General features: G+C 36.3%; 1 protein-coding gene across 1 annotated transcript in view; it reads left to right on the plus strand.

The window, feature by feature from the left end:
* abca12.S (ATP binding cassette subfamily A member 12 S homeolog) overlaps positions 1 to 13,897 on the plus strand; it is a 92,128-nt gene that overhangs the window by 10,666 nt on the left and 67,565 nt on the right. The window contains exons 3-10 of the mRNA XM_018238948.2: positions 4,389 to 4,500; positions 5,412 to 5,497; positions 6,374 to 6,453; positions 7,311 to 7,460; positions 9,465 to 9,595; positions 10,110 to 10,213; positions 11,839 to 11,939; positions 13,514 to 13,613. Coding sequence (XP_018094437.1) covers positions 4,389 to 4,500; positions 5,412 to 5,497; positions 6,374 to 6,453; positions 7,311 to 7,460; positions 9,465 to 9,595; positions 10,110 to 10,213; positions 11,839 to 11,939; positions 13,514 to 13,613 — 864 coding nt within the window. The remainder of the gene's footprint in view (positions 1 to 4,388; positions 4,501 to 5,411; positions 5,498 to 6,373; positions 6,454 to 7,310; positions 7,461 to 9,464; positions 9,596 to 10,109; positions 10,214 to 11,838; positions 11,940 to 13,513; positions 13,614 to 13,897) is intronic.

Below are 13,897 nucleotides of genomic sequence, written 5' to 3' on the forward strand. Positions count from 1 at the left end.
AGGGGTCCCCAACCTTTTTTTACCCGTGAGCCACATTCAAATGTAAAAAGAGTTGGAGAGCAACACAAGCATAAAATAGTCCCTTGGAGTGCCAAATAAGGGCTGTGATTGGCTATTTGGTTGCCCCTATGTGGACTGGCAACCTACAAGAGGCTCTACTTGGTACTATACTTAGTTTTTATGCAATTAAAACTTGGTTCCAAGCCTGGAATTCAAAAATAAGCATCTGCTCTGACGACACAGAGAGCAACATCCAAGGGGTTGGAGAGCAACATGTTGCTCGCGAGCTACTGGTTGGGGATCACTGCTTTAAGGTATGAAGAGCCAAATTATGGAAAGATCGATTACCCCAGGTCTTCTGGATAACAGGTCCCATACTTGTACAAAGCTGGTCTGACCAGTTTAGCAAGATGCACATCACGTTGTCTGGCCATTTATGCCAAATCTGCAGGATTCCTGTGGTAGATTATAGGATGGTTAAACTGAAATCATGCAGCCACTGTAGTAATTAGTCGTTAACTGGGAAATGTAATCCAATACATAAATAAGAAAAACCATGTGCATTTCAGGGTGCAATATTCTTCTTAAGACACTTATTACATTGTACAGTTTATTGAGATCTGGTGTATCGTATGATGCAAAGATTACTGCTTTTTCAGTAAGATTAGTTTGCAAACTCTTTTAGGCAGTGGTATTAGTGGTATTTATGTAAATAATTATGTATGTTCAATATATAATCCCATTATTGTACTGGGCTGCAGAATATGTTGATGCTTTATAAATACACATTATTATTATTATTATTGCAGATGATAATACATAATAATTTATTATTATATTATAATTATAATACAATGCAACGTGCAGTCTTGGGCACACTCGAATTATGTCACAGCCTGACGCTGTGATGTCATACCCCTTTAAATGGTATATGACTTTTATGACATTCACAAACACTCAAAAATGAAAAATAGTGTAATTTGACTGTTGGTAAAATAAGGCTTTTAATATAACAGCAGAATAACTGCAAATTAAGCTTTTATTGTGCGTCCAGTGTGGACACACAATAAAAGCTTAATTTGCGGTTAGTCTACTCCTAGTGCGTGATTCCCAAGTTTACAAATGTACTACTATATAAAAATTCTAGTTTTATTTCACAATACTTGAATCCAAAATCAGGCCTAAAATTTCATGTGGCTGCACCTACGAAGACATTTAAAAAATTAAAAAAACAAATACAATGAAATGTTTAAAAAATAAATTGGTAACAAATATCCCAGGGATCAAGTGCTGGGAATGACAATTATAACAGGATATTTAAAATAGTGTCAGTAACTAATACATCTGTTTTGTTGCTGTTGTATTAAACAACCTTACCACAAACGTCACAAAAGGAATTAGGTTATGTGTTCTCTCTCCCCAATCTAGAAAAGCAGCGTCAAAGTTTGGTGCAGATCATTTTCTTCTAAGGATTATGACATAAAACATGAAGGTGGCACACCCATTTTTTTTACCTGGAATTGTGGCCATCAGATGTTTTATTTAATCCTTGTGCTTTATCAGGTCACATAATCATATATGAGGTTATGATATCCGATAATCTAATATAATAATCTATAAATTGCATAAAGTAGTGGTATGTTACTGTGACAATCGTAAAGGGTGCACAGTTCACCTTTTTCTTTTAGGGACTACAGATACATTTTGCAAGATGCACAAACACTACAGATTTGATTAATTCTGTTAGGGAAATTATTTTGCCTAAGGTAATATTAGAATAAATTTCGGATACGTGTTCAGAATTTCCTAGATGTCATCCTCTTCAGTCTCTCTCTTTACCATGAAAAGGGAGCAGCTCATCCTTATTAACATAAGTGGATACATAAATGGAAACATAATTAGGCCTATGACAGGATTACATCTTGCAAGATATAACTACTACCTCACAGTCACTGATAATTAAAAGCTCACAAAGAACTTCTTAAATAAACGGCAACATCCTCAAATACAGAAAATAACTAATCCTATAGGATCATATTATTTAACTAGACATTAAGCCCGTTAAATTAACGGGTGCTAGAACATATGTAGTTAAACATTTATAAAAACAGAATTGTTCTAGTCTAAAAAAAATTCGCCAGAGACGGTCCGTGGGGCACATGCGCAGTAGCGCAATCCCACGGACACAGGGACTGGACGCAGAGACACTTCAACTTTATTAAATTCGCCAGAGACGGTCCGTTTGGCACATGCGCAGTAGCGCAATCCCACGGACACAGGGACTGGATGCAGAGACACTTCAACTTTATTATTCCGTGGGGCACATGCGCAGTAGCGCAATCCCACTGATCACAGGGACTGGACGCAGAGACACTTCAACTTTATTATATAGGATTATGTGGGGCAACAAAAACCGTGAATTTTGGAAAAGCTAATGCCATACAAGTCTATGGGCGTAATTTTTGCGGCGAAACAAGGTGAAAAAATTTGCCCATCCCTATTTACTATGTTACTATGTATTATTACCCAGTCAATGCTATCGACTCAAGTATATCTGGCTGCCTATTTGGTGCCTTTAGGCAAAAGCAAATGGTAGCCTTTCATATTTTTCAACTCTTTTTGTCTACATATTCACTTTTCAGAACATATACTTTATTTATAGCATATACTGTAAAGCTGAGGTGCAGTCAAGCAATTGAAACTGCAGGTCTATGGCTCATAAAGACAATAAAAAACTTAAAGGGAATGACAAATCCAAAAATAATTTTTTGCCTAATAAATGAAAACATAATTCTAAGCAACTTTGCAATATACATTCATTACAAGTTTTCTATGGTTCTTAAGTTATATGTGTACATGTATTGCTATTGAAAGCAATGTTCCTCTGTCTCTTTCTATGCTCTGCCCTTGTGGGTCAGACTGTTGAAACAATGTAAGACAAGGCAGCTGAGTAACAGACCTGACTTTGCTGGGGAATTAAGACTTTTGCAACATTGTTCAAAAAGTGACAACCAGACATTAAAGGAGTTGGTCACCTTCAAATACTTTTTTCAGTTGAGTTGGTCAGATAGATCATCAGGTAGTTCACCAGAAATAAAGACTTTTTCCAATTTCTTCCTCTTTTATATTTGTGACCATTTTCTTATATTGAAGTGGAAATTTTCATTTTTCAACTTCTTATGTCCTTCTAAAACTACTGGGGGGGGGGGGGTTGTCCACTCTAACCATTCTAAATTGATACATTTAGTTGATACATTTCTTATCTTTGGCCATGCTGAGCAGAATCCCCAAGTTTAATTAAGTGGCTGCTAGAATTGATACAATAGTTGCTATTATTCCTAAGAAACTGCTGAGGAATGTATCAACTAGTATGACAACTAATATATCAAATTGTAACAGTTCAGAATCCACACCTGGATCACTGAGCTGCCAGGCAAACACCAGAGACAGGAACATTAAACTTTAATCTTCAATTTTGGAAAAAAGTCCATGTTTCTTTTGAACAATCTGAAAACAATGTAACAGAAAAAAGTGTATGGAGTGCGATCAACCCAGTTAAGTAAATTCTGCTTTCAATAATATATATTTTACAAACAACTTGAAAAGTAATGCAATTTTTTAATAAATGTATATTGGAAAGTTGCTTAGAATGATGTTTTATTTTATTAGGCAACATTTTTATTTTGGGTTGACTTGTCCTTTAAGAACATAGGAATTTGTTTTTATTTCAAAAATGTGTACATTGAACAGATTCTCCGTAAACTTCTATGGAATGAATGATTTTAGGAGGAGGATACGCTTTTGACACATTAGACTCTTAGGGATCAATAAATCTAAATCTAAAATAAGTCTCCCTCACCACAAAACAAGTCTTTTACCAGTTCAAGATCATATTGCAGTGAGGACCTTGCCTAGCAGTGCAGCTTACCAGTGTGGGATTTTAGTAGCAATCTGGTTGTCAGGGTCTAGTTTACCCTAGCAGCTGTTCAGAAGTTTAAATGAGAGAATGGAAGATGCATTGGAGAGGTACTGAAAAGAAAGAAACATAATAAAAGTAACAATAACATTGCAGAGAACAATAGTTTTTTTGGCTGCTGGGGTCAACGACCCTCATCTGGCAGCTGAAAAAACGTGACCGCTAACAGCTGAAAAAAGATGGGGGAAGAAGACAATTAAAAAATGATTAAAAAAAATAAGACCAACTGAAAAGGTACTACGAATAGGACATTCTATAACATGCTAATTAACTTAAAGTTTTACGACCCCTTTAATGACAGTTCCTAGCGAGGCTCTTTCAGAGTGTCATTGGCCTTGTTATGCTTATCAGGCTCATATATTCCCAAATGGAAAAATGGTGTCACCTCTCATTTATTATTTTTTATTTGCAGGCTACTTTGCTCCACGCAACCTGCAGAGCACAGGGATGATACCCTTTATTGAGACCTTCCTCTGTGACGCAGGGTGTGGAAATACATCCTTCGTGACTACCACAACAAGAAAGTAAGAGGAATGTTTTCACTACATAACATAACTTTGGTAAAACAAAAATGTCAGAATTTTATGTAGGTGGTACCTGATCAACATTAACAAAAATCAGCACTACATTCAAGGGCACAAATGTATTGTTTGTTTTTACTGACTGCAGTAAGCAGGGCCAGGTTTAATGTGAGGGCGCCTGGAGGCCGGCTTCCTAGCACCCGCCCAACTGCAGGATTGCGCTCATGGGCATCCTTTATTTCTACCGGAGTGGCTGCGGAATTAAGTTAACTACTTGTGTGGCTGGGTGGCAGGCTGCCCCTTAATTTATGTCACCCTACACCTGAGATTTTGTGACCTCGCCTTATATCCAGACCTGGTATTAGGTGTAGCCACTGCCAAGGAAAATAATAACAGCTCCCTTTCATATGTACAAATACATTAAAGAATAACACACACCCCATAAATTTCAAGTAAGCTTTTTTTTAGAGCAGACAACTGCCCCTCTTGGTTTTAGGCAGTAATGGGTTTAATTTCATATTACTGATGCAAAATTCCACCAATGCTAATGTTAACAAGGTGTTTGAAAAAGTAGAGACACATCTAATAAATATAGTTTGGTAGGCTGCAGTGTTTGCGATTATGATTATATGCAGATATAGATTTTCTAGGAGCAGTCCATTTTTTCATGATCTATTAGCCTTAAATATATACTTCCTATCAACAACCAATTTGTTAGTTGCTTTCATGTTGTATACTTATAAAATTCAGGAGATAGCCAGAGAGGCTCCTTTGAATTCCCAATATTGCTAGGGGGTTAAGTATCTCTCTGACCTTGAAGAACGTGAACAAGGTCATGTCACTAATTTGCCTGACAGATTTGGTTTGTTTGGATTATTTTCTCGGTTATAATGTTTACACTGTTTTGTTGCCAGATTGCCAAAACGTTCAGTTCAATCTGGAGGTGGAGGAGGAGGTGACGCGTTCCTGATGAGATCAGACAGCATATCAGCTTCATTGGGTACATGCTAGTTAACAGCTTGTTACTTTGTTTGACATATAGATAGCAAACCATATGTAGATGTTAATATTCTGATCATGATATACACATGGTTAATTCAACCAGTATTAAGAGACAGTTTTGTACGCCCACTGATCATCAAATATTAAAGGTGCCTTAAAGGGGAACTAAAGCCTAAATAAAGAAGTAGCTAGAAATGTTGTACATGATATTTTGGTCTTCTGTACCAGCCCAAGGCAACCACAGCCCTTTAGCAGGAAAGATCTGTGTCTCCAAAGATGCCCCAGTAGCTCCCATCTTCTTTTTTACTGATTCGCTGCACATGCTCTTTGCTGCTGTCACTTACTGAGCTTTGGGACCGACTCACAATATACAGTACATATAGAATAGAAATGTCTCAATTTAAGACTGATTACTAATTAATACAGATAATTACTAAATGGCAGCACAGAAATCAGTACAACTAGCATCAGAATTTAATAATCAGCCCTGTAGTCATCATCTTATATTACAGGCCAACCTATTTTTTTGCTTGTGAATTTGCAACGACCCCTAGAGCCCACTGAGCATGTGAGCGTCACAAACAGTTTCCAAGATGGTGACCCCCTGTGACAGGTTTGAAGTCCGGGATCATTGCTGCTACTTAGAAGCTGAAATGTTAAGCTGCAGCAATAAGTTCAGTATAGAAAAGATGGCATTTTAGCCACATTAATTTTTAGGGTTTAGTTCTCCTTTAAAGCACCAGATACAGATGAATGGAATTATTGTATTTCCAGGAATATAAGAAGCCACAATGAATTGTTATGTTATGCATGTGCATAGAATACTGTATTGAAAATATTAATAACATTGAATACTTATTCTTCTTCCACATAGGGCAAAAGTCTGTCGACGTGACAAATCAAAATAACACAAATCCTCTAAGCAGTTTCACTGAAAGTGTAAATACTACACAGGTAAACCATTATTAAATCTATTTCAAGGGCTGGAGAACACAACTGGTAATAGCAGATGCAACCTTCTTTCCTAGAAATGAATAGCAACCAATGAAATATTTGCTATCATTATTGTAATCCAAGGTAGAAATATCTGGACGTAATTTATAGCAAAAATGAATTAACATAATGTTGCTGGGTATAACTAACACTGAATACAAATGAAATGCAACAGAACCAATGCATTTTAAATGCAATCAGCTTACCATCAATACAGGCGTGTAAATGTATTTTTCATTTACACCATTTAAACCATTTAAATCATTCTGGGACTATCTCTGCTATACTGTAGATCTCCATCACCTTCAAACATAAATTTAAATTTGCTGTACTATGTCTACTTATTTGTTTTGTTTGTACACTTACGTTTGAGAAGAGCGAAAGGAGAACTATCACAAAAGTAATAAAACCTTTAACTTTTTATTTCCATGAGATGAAGCTCATAACATTTTTTTATTTTCATGATGGTTCCCCTTTCAAGAAAAACCATTCTGCAAATGTTCTGATTGGCCTATAACTGATAAATAACTGCCTGTTGTGTTGTAATTGCTAAACATTTATGAGCTGCATTACTGCCCATTGGGGCTCATTTATCAACACTGGGCACATTTGCCCATGGGCAGTTTACTAGAGCAACCAATCAGCGATTAACTTTTTAAAGCCAGCTGCAAGTAGAAAAATGAATGCAGCAATCTGATTGGTTGCCATGGGTTACTGCCCATGGGCAAATTTGCCCAGTGTTGATAAATGACCCCCAGTGGAAAATAGACCTATTTTTCATAATATAACCTTTACTTTCTGTGTTCTACTGTTTCTAGATGGTGATACAGAGGTTGCTTTCAGGAGATGTGAATGGAGCTCTTTGCCTTTCTGCTATTTCATTATTATCACCCAAACAAACCAGCAGTTCCCATGACATCTGCAAAAATACATCATTGACACAGTTAATAAAACTGACAATAAACCAGGTACCTTGGAAACAATGGCATTCTAGTGATCTTCGATTTCGATGAATATCTGTGAAACGAGAAATAAAAATTATTTTATTGTTAATGATAACATTGCCCTGGAACCTGCATGAGACTAGATGCACACATGCTGTGTTAAACTTGCAGGGTTTAAAGCAGTGGCCAACAAACCATTGGGCTCCCCCTGATGGTTTATTCTTCACTACCATGGCTTCTGAGAAAAGTCATTTCCTGTTTGATTTGCATTGTTTATATGGGAGCGTAGATAATCAGTATATATTTTAAATTTACTCCCATATATTTTCATATTTAATTAAATGATTTTGTTCTCCCAAGCCTTAGTTATTGTATTAATTTGGAATACAATTGTATATTTCTCTTTAATGTATATCAATTACAAACTAAAATTTTATTTTACCCTTGGGCACCTTGCAGAGTCTTAAATGATCACATTTTTAAAGTGCTCTTGAAATTTTTAACCTTTAACATGAGATTTTTTAATTATTAACAATTTGAGGTTTTATATTTTTAGGGAAGGGAAATATTTGAGATGGATGGAGGAGGATAGGCAGAAAGGTGGGTTATGAGTAACAGTAACTAGCCTGACTCATAACAATAGAAATAGTTAATAGACACCACAATGCCATTCAATATGGTTTAATCAGAAGTGTTTAGACTAGGTCAGGTTGTTGTAGTTTCCTTTTTGAACCTTTAATTTCACATTTGTCATAAAGGTTTAGTGTCATCTCCTCCTTTATAGCTACTTTAGTTGGGACAATGGGTTTCTTCCAGTTTTTGGGCAAGAAGTGATCTGCTTGCATGAATGAAATTTAAGATGGTGTATGTTGTTTATTGAGACCTGGTGGGGTCAAGTCCAGAATTGCTTTGAAGAGAGGGTAGGGTACAGTTAGTGAACTGTTCAATGAATTGTGAGGCCTCTGACCAAAAAAATGTTGCGGAAGGACAGGTCAACGATATGTGAAATAGAGTACCAATGTCCTCTTCAATATTTATTTGTGGAGTTTGGGAAAGCTGCATGTGTCTTGTCTGGAGAACTCTTAACATGAGATTCAAATAACATCCATTCAATCTCTGGCTATCTGAAACAGACACAATTTCCCATATGTACCTTTGCTTTGGAGTTATTGTCTTGCACTTCTGGGTGGCAGCAGCTCAGTCTTACAGAACATGCAATGTTTAAAATAATAGGTGCTTAATTGCACATGTGCATTTGCCATTAGCAATTGGTTTCTAACAGTCTGCTGCAAGCTTTAATTGTTTTTTTTTTCATCTTGAACAATCGTAAATCAAACCCTGTGTGCATTAAAGAACTTAAGGCAGGGGTTTTGGGGAAAAAACCTTGTTAGTTGAGGTGCCTTCCGCTCCACGCTTAAAACATTAGCGTCAGAGAAGGTCAAATGGGGGGCCACATCGCTGGCGCAATGAGCAAAAAAGCTCTTTGCACTAGCAGAGCTGAATTTCCGGTTTAAGAACCAGAAATTTGGCTCTTAAAGTTACAAGAGGTGGCTTTTTACTGCCCCTGGTAAGTACTTCATGGATTGAGCAGCCTTGTACATGTGCTGTAAAGTTCATGCAATAAAGAATGCAAGCTTATATAGGCATAAATTAGTTTGATAAAAAATACTACTTGAACATTGTGATGGTTAACCTGAGCTAAGGGTCAGGGGAGGCGTTTAGGAGAACTCGGTTGCTGCACCTATTTGCAAAGGTTTGTGGTCCAAAACATTGTATTGCTTAAATGGAAAGCAAGTGAAATCTATGATATAGCAAAGGATATCATGCTCAAATTCTGGGAAAAAACAGACAAAAAATGGTGAATTCTGCTGATTTTTGCACTTTGCATGTTGCTCACATCTGAACTTAAACAAACAATATGTAGTTTTAGGCAACACACTAACACATGAATATTTTGTTAACTGTGTATGAATATATGAAAGTAATGCAACTGCTGAAATATGTATGTTCTTTTTTGTCTCATTAAAGATTGGCTTAAATATGTCAGTAATCATCAGTACAATGCAGACATTGTCAACTCAGTTTAAAAAAGTGCAGAATAACACTGAGTTTTGGAATCAGCTTCTTATGTTACCACAATATATCAAGGATCCAAAAAGGTGAGAATATAAAAATTGATTATCTGTAATAATGCACCACTTTGTTAAATCTTAGAATAAACTATGACAATTAATAGACCTGGATCCTGGAGCTTCTTCCAGCCAGGTTTTCTTAGGGTTATGGCATATGGTTGTTTAAACCTCAAACCCATATTTATAAATGCAAATGAACCAGAAAGGAATGATTAATTCCCAGAATAAAGATCGGAAATATTTATTTATGGGGAAATAAGCCAAAGAGGTTTACGGTAATAATAATATTTCTGTATGCAAACTAAGATTGGAAACTGCTAACAATTTTACACGTATATTAAGTGATAATATGTGAAATATTAATTAAAGCCATAATTTTCCACCTCTTACTGCTCCGTAGTAATAGTAAACTATATATATTAGCTTACTTTAACCTGCTTATAAACAATACTAACAAAATCATATTGTGTATGTATCCCTCTGGGTTATTAAAGCTAAACACTGATTACATTTTCCCTTTTTTTGTCCCCCCCCTTCTTAGTTTTCCCTTCGATGGCGAGCTGATTGCACAAGTCCCTTCAGTATTCCAGGAATCTGCAGATATCAATTCCTGCATTAAGTTCATCCTAAGAATAGAAAAAATAGGTAAACAAATGAAAATACCAGGAGTAACTGTATGTAGAGAAATGGGCAGCGATGTACCCAGTACAGTAACTCATAACATCCAAAAAGCACATAGTATTGCATCTGATAGTTACTGTGGTTTACTGGAGTGTTGCCAGATTTTCCCAAGTTGCTATAACCCTACTAGGAGGTAGGGCTATGAAGTTAATGTTGTGGAAAATAAACTGCAGCTTTGCATAAAGAGATCTCAGTGGCAATATGAAAGTATACAAGGCTTGGCCATTCAAAGTCAGATTCTATTTTACAGTACATAATTCTGTTTGTAACTTTGAGTTACTCAGAACTTACAGAGAAAGGTGGAACTTTCATATATAAATTAGCCACAAGACACTCATTTTATTATGGCCAGTTTACATGGTTTGCCAGTTACAAATAATCAGCAATTAGGTTGCTGCAGGTAGAATGCTAATACCAAATATCTGATTGGTTGTTATGGATTAATGCACTGAGGCAATTTGTCCCACTGTAAATGAGCTGGGGAGCTGTTATACATTTGTATTTCTAGGTGCAAAGTGATAGCAGGGCAGAAGCATTACGTCTGTTTTTGCTTTGTAAATTTAAGGCATAATAATATGTAGTTTCCAGTCAGGTGAAGTTGAACAGGAATGTCATGAATGTCAACAGCCTTCTTCAGGTGCATGAAGGCTGTTAGGCTGAAACATGGTGTGCATGACATACCGGCACAAAATACACTATGATGCCATAGTGTGGTGCTCTCTGTGTAACTTTTTTTTAAATTTGGAACTTTGTGCAATACACGTGGGGGTAACAAGCCTTAAGGATAGGCTTGTATTCATTTGAAATTGAGCACGTTGTCTCTATGGAAAAAACAGTATTTTCATTTCCATTATATCTCAGGCTGAGGAGTATGTGACAATAAAGTATGAAGTTTAAATCTAATGGCAGGAATAATTATATGCAAAACAGCATCTTGAGTGTTGCATTTTCCACATAGTTGTTATTCCAGTCAGGTGAAGTTGAGCAGGTTTGTCTGTATGGAAAACCCAGTATTTCACTTTCATTATGTCTTTAAATCTAATTTCAGGAATAATTAAAATGCAGTGGAGTTTCTCCATTGCTGTTATTCCAGTCAGGTGAAGTTGAGCAGGTTTGCTTTAATAGAAAAACCAATATCTTCACTTCCATTATGTTTCAGATGGGAAAAACTTCACTTTTTCTCAGTGTAATTAAAAAAAAAAGTTGACCAAACTCCCAAACCCGAATCCCATTAATTTACCAATAAATCTCCTGCATGAAAAAATTGTACAATTCGAAAATACTATTATCGAATGAAAACCAGAATCAAACGGCCATTATCGAGAATCCTGAAGGCCATTGACTTTTACATGATTTTGACAGGCTTTAGCTGGAGTATTTTTGGATTCAGATTCTTAGCAGCTTTCAGAGCATAATAAATCTCGAAAAATATATGTTTTTTTATCCACTAAAAATGTTTTCCCCCTTTAATACTTGACCATAAAAATTTAGGATTAATAAATAGGCCCCTAAAATCTAATGCATGGAATAATTACAGTATGTGTTTCACATCGATAATAGGTTTTTACTAAAAGAAATGTCTTTTCCAGTGCAAAACAGCACCTTGAATGTTTCTGTTTTTGACCAGTGGGAGACACTGGCAGGTCAGAATCTTACTAAGGAGATTGAAGCTTGCATATCATTGTACAAGGTAAGAACTCATTAAGCAAAAGGTTCTTGTTATTCAACCTGAACTTACTAAGCTTTTTGGGGGTTTCCATATAGGTACACTTTTATTTTGTGGATTTACACATCTGTATCTAGTCCTTTTTCACAGTCATTCATGGCAGGCTGGGTTAAAGGCTGATCTAGAACTAGATCAGCCTTTAACTAGAAACGCAATGGAAACCTCAATCCAAAAGGTTTTTGCATGATGATTTGTAAATTTAAATTTTTTCCATACTCAGATATATTTTATTGAAATGTTTTACTGGATAAGTAGCAAGCCTAAGGCCAATTATTACACTGCTCCCTTAAAGGAGAATGAAAGGCTTGCATGACCTTGGGGGTGCTCCTATCAGCAGAAAACTGCACCAGCCTGGGGTTATACCAGTGAGCACCACAGATCGATCTTCTTCCATCTTCCTCCTTCTTCGCGTGACTGCGCATGTGCAATAGAACGAAAAGCTGAACTTTAACTAAAAAGTAAGCTATTTTGTTCAACTGCGCATGTGTTTGTCCCGGGCAATTTGAACACAGAAGAAGACGTAAATGGATCGCTTTGTGGTGCTCACTGTTCATAACCCCGGCCCGGTGCAGTTTTCTGCTGATAGGAGCACCGGCCCAGAGTTTCAGGTAAGTAACTACAATCGCTTGGGGGTGCCTAACATTTGGCACCCCCCAAGTGCTGCAAGCCTTTCCATCTCCTTTAAAATAATATAACTACTGCATGATTGGGCTACAGATAAGTTAACATGATCCACTTAAAAATCTGGGGCACATTTTAAAAAGTATGTGGCTTGACTAGTTATAAACCTTATATGAAATTCAATTAGAAAGTTTAGCTTTTTCAGAAAAATGAATTTTCAGAATAAAACCATAATACACTGTAGTAATCTAATTGCAATTAATGAAGGGTAGCAGATATTTTAACACACCCTACATGATATATTTTTGATATCAATACCTACAAATATTATGCCGTGACATTGAGATGATCATGTATGCAGTTTAAATGCAAGGGAGATGATACAGGGTCCTGACAGAAAGACTTGTGTGATTTTACAATACCTCTAAAAGGGAAAGACAAAGGAGAACAACTGTTGTAGGTTATTATTAGTTTCTGTAAGGCAGAACAGCATTCCAGTTTATTAGTCAAACTTGTAATGCGGCGATGTATAAATGGGGCCACATTACAGAAATATCCTACCAACATACCAGCTGGTTGAATATCTGAGAATTCGTTTATTTCTTGGCTTTGAAAGTGATATTCAATGGTTTGGTAGAAAATACAAAATAGGAAAAGTTCATTCATGTGAATCCAAATAAACATTCATTGCAAGTGTCAGGAAAAAAAGTTATTTTTAAAGTCCAGTTAGAGCCCATATCAGGGAAATTGGCGCAGCAAAAATCTTTGCTTTACCATGAATGCAGAATAATCATGGTTATCTTACCATCTGTCAGCAAAGTGGATCTTTTTGTTGACAAATGATGTATTATGACTAGAGAGTTAGTTTGTATTCAGTGTTTGTGCTATAATATTTCTCTCTCATATTCATTCCACAGCGCTTGCCATGTGCAAATGGGACTTTTCTTTGTTGGCCTGAATTGGAAAACTTTTTCTCAATGGTGATGTCTCTTAACAGTCCATCTATCAACAGTACTTGTAAGTAAATTGCTCAAACGTAGGGCATACATAATGCGATAAAAGAAACACCCTCATTAGTAATAAAAGCCACTAAGATTGCCCAGGAGCAACCAATAAGATATTTGATTTTAAACTGGAGATTGGTTGCTAAGGGTTACCACTTCTGGTCTAATTTGTGCCTTTTATTACATAACCCCCTAAAACACAAATTAGCTAACATATAAGGGACTATTTTCAAATGCCTCAGATGTAAGTACACAACCTATTGGTGCTTATTGACTCAGCACTTGCATCTGGGGCAC

Source organism: Xenopus laevis, chromosome 9_10S (assembly GCF_017654675.1).
Source record: "Xenopus laevis strain J_2021 chromosome 9_10S, Xenopus_laevis_v10.1, whole genome shotgun sequence".
Taxonomy (NCBI): Eukaryota; Metazoa; Chordata; class Amphibia; order Anura; family Pipidae; genus Xenopus; species Xenopus laevis.